This window comes from Lutjanus erythropterus, chromosome 15 (assembly GCF_056507025.1).
Source record: "Lutjanus erythropterus isolate fLutEry1 chromosome 15, fLutEry1.hap2, whole genome shotgun sequence".
Lineage (NCBI taxonomy): Eukaryota > Metazoa > Chordata > Actinopteri > Lutjaniformes > Lutjanidae > Lutjanus > Lutjanus erythropterus.
The window spans coordinates 33,452,373-33,461,762 of NC_139331.1; the positions used below are offsets into that span (position 1 = coordinate 33,452,373).

The window sequence follows — 9,390 nt, forward strand, 5'->3', positions numbered from 1 at the left end:
GTTGGCATCTCTTGCTCTGAATAAATCTTGTGTTGCAACACTGCTTACGAGCCGCTCTTGTTTTGAATTGAAAGTTGATGATTAGGAAAGTTAGAAAGTTTGGAAAATATCTGTTAAAGGATCACACCAGTGTTTTGCAAGAATTGTCTTTAAAATATGCCTTTATTTTGAAATTCCTCTGACATTTTTGTGTCTCTAATTACTGGAAGAGTTCAGTCATAAAATGTTCAAATCATAATTTAGTTGCTTTTTGACATAAATGTAACTGAATGTGTTAAATGGACATATGATATCTTCTGATATCGATCACAGACCCCTGGATTGAATTGAATTGAAATCGTATTCTGACAGAATTTGTGACATTTTCCAAATAATCGATAGAATATCGTATCATGATGATAAAGAGTTATGACTGCTCTACATTACTGTAAGTACGTTTTACTGAATATATTAGTATTAGGATACTTTTATTTTAATATTCTAAGTGCATGTTCCTAAATACTCAACATCAGTCATTCCCAAACACTGGGTCGGGACCCACAGATGGGTCACAGGAGATTTTATTTGAGTCACCAAATATATAAAAAGACAATGTAAGACACTTAGTAGTATCTTAATTATATTCTTATAATGCTGTAGTCTAAAATATAATATAATCTATATTGTTTTCCTGATGAGAGGATAGAAAACCAATGAGATGTCCTGTAAAGTCAGTCTAAAGGCATTTATTACTAATTTATAAAGTAATAAACGTGAATATGTTTTGCAATAACATGCATCAAGGTTAGAACTGCAAATAATTTATTGCTGGTCAATCTGTCCATTATATTCACAATTGATCGATCAGTTGTTGGTGAAAAAAGGGTGAAAAAATACCACAAGTTGATGTGAAAATGCAAGTTAAAATGGTGAGGAAGTGGGTCCCCAGGGAAACACTGTTCTACATTACTTAAAATACTGAAGTATATTTTATTGATTATACTATTGGTAGACTACTTTTCCTCAGCCTACTGTAAGGGAATGTTTGTACTGACTGTGGACAGTAGAGGGCGCCAGATTTGGCGCCAACCTGCTCTCTGCAGTTTCCCTCCACTGTTGTATTTCCGGGTCAAAAACACGCCTCTTCCTGTCAGACAAACCACCGTGAAACACGACATAAACAAACCCGCGGCGGTCGCCTCTGAATCCACACACTGATTGATTAACGGGGACTCGACGGTGCCGTTAGCCCGGGTTGGTTCCGTGCGGGTGGCGGTGGAGTGACGGTTACCATGGTGAAGTGTGTCGTTTCCGGGTGTCCGAACCGCGAGGTGACCGTTAACGTTCACCGAGAACTGTTCAACCGCCCACAGAAGAGGTTCTTCAAGTTCCCCAAAGACCCAGCAAGAGTCAAGGTACGGACACATGAATTTAACCAACATTAAGATGAGGTTATATCAGATACTCTGAGTTAGTTAAATAAATATTGTCCTTCTTTTATATCTTTTAATCTCCCTTCCTACCTGCTAGCTTAGCTATCATACTGTGTTAGCTAACGTTAACCTAGAATTAACTACTTGTGTAACGTACCATGCACGTTGTTGCCATGTTTTGGTCCGTTTGTCTTCTAACCAACACTTTATATTACTCCAAAAACCATTGGTCATATGAACATTTGTCTTAGAATGATTTGCTAATCTTAATTAGCCGTTGGCTTCAGTTCACTGTTAGGCAACAGCATAGACACAACATCCAAGAAATGTCCGTGGTGGAATAAATACTCTGTTTACTCTCGGTTGCATAAACCATATCTAGTTTCAAATTTAATGCAATGCGTGTCCCATAAGCACAAATTGTCTTAAATTGTCTCCTTGTTTGAGGTTTTTTTTTTCCGCTTTCACTGCAGTTACTCTCGTAACACAGCGCACGTGCGCTTAAGTTACCATGGTTACGCTTCACTCACATGATCCTATAATGTTCATACTTTCTCATTTCAGTTCAATATGCTTTACTGACACGAATGTTTCCAAAACATTAATGACACATTAAAATAATGTGTTGTAAAAATAAAATAGACAAGCCCAAGAAGACGTCCTCAAATGTCTTGTTTTGTTCACAACTCAATGATATTCAGTTTACTGTTGTGGAGGAGTGAAGAAACCAAAAAAAATATTTACGTTTAAGAAAATCAGATCATCAGAGAATTTTGACTTTTTTCCCCCTTGATGTCTGCAGTCAGACTTACCAGATTAGCTGCATTGTAGCTCTCCATCTGCGTTTTAGCTCATTTATGAGCTCTTGAATTTTTGTTTTATCGTTATGTCATATTGAAAAATTGTGAAGAACCATAATACTGTTGCTGTTGTTTATAATGTCATTTGATTTGTTTATTAGGGACAATTTGATGATTTTATTTTATTTTATTTTTTTTTTATCAATGTGGGAAATTTTTTTAAAGAATGTTTATACTAAAAAAACATTTTCTAATGACTCTAAAAAATTTTTTTGCTGCCCTTTGCTCCATAAATAAAGATCATTATTATTATTATGAAGTTCATGATGGGGCAGTAGGCAGTGGAAAAAACATTGCTGTAGGGATTTTTGACAGCATGGAAGATTTAAATCCTTGAGTTCAGCTGCAGTGCTTTGTCCTGTCTTTGTCTTTTAGTAAAAACAGAAATTAGACAAACCGATAAACATCTGTAAACATCCAGTGTAAATTAATACAGTAGACCAACAGTAACACTGGTGACTTTGTTCAGGTATGGCTGGCTGCGCTGAGAGAGACGGACAAGCAGGACTCAGCAGATCAGCATTTAATCTGTGAAGACCACTTCCTGCCAGAGGACATCTCCACTGATGGAGTCAGCAATGACGCCATTCCCATCATGCCCCCCTGCCTGGATGGCTCCATGAGTATGATTAGCCCCTGGGGAGCTGAGTCATCCGAGGAAGAGGACCAGTGGGGTGGTGGCGGTGATGATGATGATGATGATGGTGCTTATGATGGTCCTGCTAATGCGGCGCCTCCTGCACCAGAGCCTCCTGCAGCAGAACCTGCACCACAACCTTCTACACAAGAGCTTCCTGCAGTGGATCCACCACCACAGGTCAGGCGCTTGTATTCCATCATTATATTTTCTTGCTGGATGCAAAGTATATTTTATATTCATATTCATATGTGACATAGAGGAGGTCCCATTCACGTCTTATCCTGATTAACTCTAATTAACTTCACATTAATTATCTTGTGGCACTGAGGTTGTGATTCTCCTTCCAGTAACGCTAAACTTCTTTACTAAATGACAAAGAGCTGAAATGCAAATAAATATCATTTGCTTCCAAAATCAGTCTCAGTGTGACCGCAATTGCCTTTTTTCTTTGTGTTTCTCCAACCGATTGACAGTTTATCAGACCAGTAGAAAAGCAGCAGGCCCACACCACCAGAATTCCCACCCCTAGAATATTTGTCCAGATACCGCAAAGAAAGTTAGAGAAGCACAAAGAAACTTGCCTGTAGTGCAGATTTTACACAGCACGTAACTCCCAAAATGTCAGCCTTCATCAAAATGTTTGACAGCATATCTACAATCAGTGATCTCATTTTCAAATCCAATATTTCACTCTTATTAAATGTAACAAAAGCAGCTTTTTAACCTGATCTGTTTTCACTTTCTGGATTCCAGCGTCCAGATGCCAAGACGACCTCAGGGGCCAAGACAACTGGGTAAAAACCTAATAGTTTTTCTCTAAAATGTGAAAGGATGACTTTGGTATTTTTCAATCTGGATCCCATTTTCTCAAGTTTTTTCTGTCTTTTTTTCTGACTACTGGGAACAACAGGTTTTGAAATTGGTCCAGTATTTCTGCACAAGACTTTTATAATTTTTTATCATCTTGTTTCAGTTATGTTTCTCATTTTGTCTAGCTACTTTCTTTCAGTAATTCCCATCTGGGAGTAGGTGTTACAGTGGGACACTAGCTCAATCCCAAACCTAACCCTCCCCTTACCCACTCTCACTCTGTCTCCACGTTCACATTGAGCGTCCACCACTTCGAGTGTCATCCCAAACCAGTCAGCCTGAAGGGTGAGCAGGTTGTAAAGCCCTCCAACAGCAAGTCTGCATCGATACAGGCCCACAAACCAACACTCTCCTCTCAGGTGCAGCACCTCTTTTGTGTCTGGGATGGAGGGAACGTCATGAAAGTTAGTTCCGTGCAAGGTGCAGTTATTTCCAAGGACCAGTAATGAGTCACTTTACCTCAAACAGGCATTTTTGATAGACATTTTTCACACACACAATGGGATGTAACAAAAAATTTCAACAAAACAAAGATGTGGCCAAAGAAGTGTGGGAGCAAATTTTTTACTTTGTTAATAATCCTTATCCTTTCACAAGCTCATTGTGTCATGGATGTAGTGAGTGTTTCATGTCATTGCCACTTACATCTTTGTCATTGTTGTTTATAAAGTTAACATTTTAATATTTAATCAATTACAATATCTAACATTAATGTTCCTGTTCCTGTCAGAGAAAGGCGAGGGTTTCCCAAAGCTTGCAGATGTATTTACACCTTCCCCTTTATTGAAGTGGCTCTCTGCAGCCGTGACTGTGAGTCCACAAAGAGTCACACTTGTCACAGAGTAGGAGTGTGTGGGGTCTGGTTTGGGACTGAGCCAATGAAGTATTTTACATGAACTTAAAAGTTGAGTAAGATGTGTTTGTGTCTCTTTTTTTCCAGCAGCAGCCCAGATCAGAAGAAAGAGACGACCCCGAGCAAGAAATACACCAGACACGGTGCGTGTTTCTATCATTTAACTGTGTCATTTTCAGGAGTTTCGATGTTTCGACTTTTTGTACAAACGAGATCTGATTCTGGAACCTCAGTTGCTTTTGAGTACAACAGAATTTTCAAACTCTCTGTACTACAGTAGGTCCTCATCTTTGCAGTTTAATACTACAGGAGCAGAAAACACTTAATCAAAATACAACAGAGGAGTGACAGGTGTATCAGACAATTGCTATTAAAAGCAGAGCTCCCCAAAGTGGGGACTGTGCCTCCTGGTGGGCCATGAAAGTACTGCAGGTGAGCTGCGAGATGTCAGTGAAAATAAAGTTTTTAATTTTCAATTTTCTTAAACCTCGTCAGTGGCAGGGATTCATAATTCAAAGAATACCTCATCACTGGCTGGACAAGAGTTTAAATGCCAGTTTACAAAGTGTAATGTGAATACAAATTATGAATTTGCACTGCATTATCGTATTCCCACTTTCACGTAGAATTGTTCTAAAAAGATAAAGATGTTTTTTAGTCATATCTTCCAGCTGTAACTCTGGATGTTGTCTTGTATCCAGATGTGTCCCTGGGCGTGCTGGTGCAGGGTTTCCTGGAGCTGTTGCTGGCGTCTCCAGATGGCTCCGTGGACCTCAGACACGTGATCACGAGCCTGCAGACCCGCAGGCGACGAGTCTATGACATCACCAACGTCCTAGAAGGCATCCACCTCATCGAGAAGCAGTCGGTCAACAGAGTCAAGTGGATGTGAGTGAACAGATGACAGATTATGATGTGAAAGAATGTTTAAGGTTGTCTTTGCTTTAATATTTTGGTGGTTTATAAGCTTATTTGTGTGTTGAAGTCAATGGGGTAAAACATGTAGAAACAGAAATATGGTATCTTGAATCAGCCTTGACACCAGTGCGATATATGAACTTTTATCTGAGGTTTTAACCACGTCATCTGCTCTCTTGACTGTCGTCTGTCCAGAGGAAGCTGTAGGATCGCCAGCTTCCTGTTGAAGAACCAGCGACGGAAGTTCCAGAGGGAGTTGGACAACATGAAGCTGGTGGAGGACACACTGGACACCCTCATCAAAAGCTGCGCTCAGCAGCTCTTTGACATGACGGACGACACGGAAAATGCTGCATATCCTTTCACATCAGACCTGCTAACTGAGGCCTCCCTGTCTTTTAGATTAGATTTCTATCCACACATTTATTATTCATGAGCTCTTTACTGCAGGAACTTAATGACCCAAATCCTGGAGCTTCTCATAACCTGGTAGGCACTTGTTCTTGGTTCTGCTTTGTGTCTTTGAAAAGGTGAACACTAACACTCTTCTGATAACAGGAACTGTCCACCTTTTGCTCTGCCTCAGCAACAAACAGAACACAGTGACACATTTAGCTGCTATAAAGAGCATTATATTTTCCGCTGGTGGAGACCAGAACTAACAGAAAATATGACTTACATTCATCAGATGGACACAATCAAGGCTTCAAATGAATGTGAATGTTGTTCCGTAACTGCTGGACATATAAACAGGCAACTGTTTGAAATATTATCGACTTATACAGATAATGTAACAAACTTGTTGACAGTGTTGTTCTTATAGGTTGCTTTGCTGTCCCCTAGTGGTAAAAACATTAGTTATGGCAGGTTTAAATAAGTGAAAAACAACAGGAGGCCTGAAATCTTTGCTTTTTAGTGAGGGAGTGGATAAAACAATTGTTGTACATATGATTTTTAAAAAAATGAAGCAGTTTTTCTTTAACCTTTCCTGCACGTTTGCCTACGTGACCCACGAGGACGTCAGCCGGCTCAGCACCTTCCAGGAGCAGACGGTGATCGTCGTCAAAGCCCCGGAGGAAACCAAATTGGAAGTTCCTGCACCCAAAGAGGTAAATAACCCACAGAAGGAAAAATAGAGTCTTCAGACCAGTTAATACTCACATGAGCATTTATTAATAAATAAAATAACAAACATTTTATTACTTCAGTGCAAGCCCTCTTTCCACCTGGCAGATCAAGTGATTACAAATGGTCAATCAAAATAGAAATACATTCAGTGGTGAACACTGTAAGTAAAATTCAAATGTAAAATATATTCACAATATGCCATAACAGAATCATTAGGTAAATAACAGTCATACTTTTATGGCATGTTGAGAGGAGAAAAAAATGCTTTGACATGTACTTCATCCAGCACCTGGTATTTATCACATTTGTATTTGCATGATTTTGTAAACTTTTTGTAATCCAAAGACAAAATTCTTTATAGGATGATCAGGTTTGATCTCTCCTTTATCTGTGAAGATAAACTTAAATGAATGAGCTCTGTATGTATTTTTGAATCAGATTTATTGTATTTCAAATCTTAATGAACGTGATTACATTTAAGACTTTATTTTGCAAAGATAAACAGGAATTAATAGTTAATTACCAGAAAATTTATTTATATCCAAATTTAATAATTAAATACCAGACATGGTTGTTGAATATATTTCATGTAGATTTTCCCTTGTTGCTGATTCATTGGGGACGTAGACAGAATAAAGGCAACACATAGTGACTCAGGTTGTGTGTTTGTGTGCATTCTGATGCAGGACAGCATCCAGGTCCATCTGAAGGGGGGGAGGGGTCCCATCATGGTGGTGACCTGTGACATCGGGACAGGAGACGTGGCCGAGGACAAGAGCGGCTGCTTCTTAACGCTGGAAGAAAGCCGGATAAAGACGGCTACGCTGCACACAGGTAACAACAAAACAAAATCATGCAGGGTGTTAAAGGCTGGATTTACAGAAGTGAGATATATGGATATGAAATGAACCATATCAGGATATCAGATTCTGGTCATATCATACAGTCATACTTATTAGCATAGCTAACAATAGTAAATTTTCTTTGGGGACTCCTTAAAACTTGGTATTTCACTTGGGTGGGTGTGGTTTTATAGGATGTAGCAGAGCACACTGTGGTGAGCCCTATGATGATCTTAGTCTGTGTTCTGAGACATGACAAAAAGTTGTATGGAGTGTCCAAATACTGGCTAATTTGATTTCTAAAGTTTGGAAAATTAGGCAAAGTAGACTGAACAACACACCCATACAATATGAGATAAAAAAAAAAAAAACCTATAAAAATCAGTGAGGACCCCGATTAAGTTATATTTTCTAGTATAATGTTATGTTGGTCAAATTCATCTTCAGTTGAGCAAAAGTCATTTGAAAATCTGCAGGGAAGTCAATCCGTGTATCATTCGTTCCATTTTCAATTGGCAATCAAAAATAAAAAAGTGACAGATTATTTTGTTTTTCATTTTTTAATCTAACACAAAAAACGAATAAATGCCTGGTTTTTAATATTTCAATTTTAGGCTCAGATCAAAAATACAAAATGGAAAAACGGGCCACATGACTGAATTTGATTTTAATATTTAATTGATTGTGTTTACGTGACCCGAAGTTTTGTAATGAGCGTTAGCAAACATACGCTAGCTTGCTAGCCGCAACCATAGACATATATACGTAGACGCTGCATTGAGCGCTGAATGAATGAATCATATGTGGAAAGAGCGAACGGAGAATATGCCGTATTCATTCATGCAGAGTGGCAACACACGGAAAAAGCTGTGCAAGACCATTCTTTTCCAAGGTTTTCAGTTTACAAACACACACACACACACACACACACACACGCGCGATGCAATCCGAACCATTAGTTTTTTGGTCCGTTGCACCCCTCACGTATATACATACATATATCTATACAACTATGCAACTACAGTCTGTGTGTGTGTGTGTGTGTGTGTGTGTGTGTGAGTTTGATATTGCTTACTGTTTTATTTCATTGTGGCGATTTTGTTGTTATTGCAGAGTCCTCAAGTCCACAGAACACTGTGCAGAGTGCTGTGCAGAATGCCGTGCAGAGCGCTGTGCAGAGCGCATAGCCACCAGCTGACCACCAGGCGGCACCAGCTGTCCTCACGGTTTAGAAACATCAGGAACACGCCTGGAAAATCTACAGCAGCATGAATGGATCGTCTCCAGGTACCAGAAGCCTGTGATGTTGCACAAAGTGTCTGTTAGGAGATAAAATGACTGACACATGTGGTACAATATTCAAGTAGAACTCAGCTGAAACACCAAAATCATCAAATCCACATGACTGAGGCAAACTAAGACATTTTGCCATGGACACGAGAACCACTTTATGGATCTGTTTAATTTACGTCTTTGCAGTGTTTTTTCTTAAAAAAAAAAGAACACCTTGTGATGTTGGTCCTGTTCAGCCCAGTCGGACTAACTAATGTAACGATGAAGGTGAGGATGATGACGGTTTGACCAGGACGTTAGTAGCATTAAGTTTATGACAGAGAGGAGTGAATGAGCTTATTTGCAGATGGAACATGCAGCTGTACATTTGTACTGCAGAGAGCTGCAGTGTTTCAGGAGACTTTGTATTATAGATTATGATCATGTCCTGACATACAGTATGTTTGCTGTATAATTTTACTCTTACCTCTCATATTGTTTATTTTTTGTGTTTGTTTTTGACTCATTTTTGTGTTTAAGATCTTCAGATGTCTTCATCTTGGTTTGAATTTTCTAATGGCAAAAACACCTCAAA

General features: G+C 39.1%; 1 protein-coding gene across 1 annotated transcript; it reads left to right on the plus strand.

Annotated features, from left to right (window-relative positions):
• Positions 1-1,115: 1,115 nt before the first annotated feature.
• Positions 1,116-8,924, plus strand: e2f6 (E2F transcription factor 6). The gene is made up of 9 exons (XM_084737992.1): positions 1,116-1,394; positions 2,742-3,089; positions 3,666-3,706; positions 4,723-4,778; positions 5,337-5,523; positions 5,749-5,906; positions 6,547-6,662; positions 7,368-7,515; positions 8,637-8,924. The coding sequence occupies exons 1-9, from the start codon at positions 1,272-1,274 to the stop codon at positions 8,708-8,710; spliced, it is 1,251 nt and encodes a 416-aa protein (XP_084594118.1). The 5' UTR covers positions 1,116-1,271; the 3' UTR covers positions 8,711-8,924.
• Positions 8,925-9,390: the final 466 nt, after the last annotated feature.

Coding starts and splice junctions, on each gene's coding strand:
- e2f6 (XM_084737992.1), top strand. CDS start 1,272: ATGGTGAAGTGTGTCGTTTCCGGGTGTCCGAACCGCGAGGTGACCGTT. Junction 4,779..5,336: donor CAAGAAATACACCAGACACG/GTGCGTGTTTCT, acceptor TCTTGTATCCAG/ATGTGTCCCTGGGCGTGCTG. Junction 5,907..6,546: donor GGACGACACGGAAAATGCTG/CATATCCTTTCA, acceptor ACCTTTCCTGCA/CGTTTGCCTACGTGACCCAC.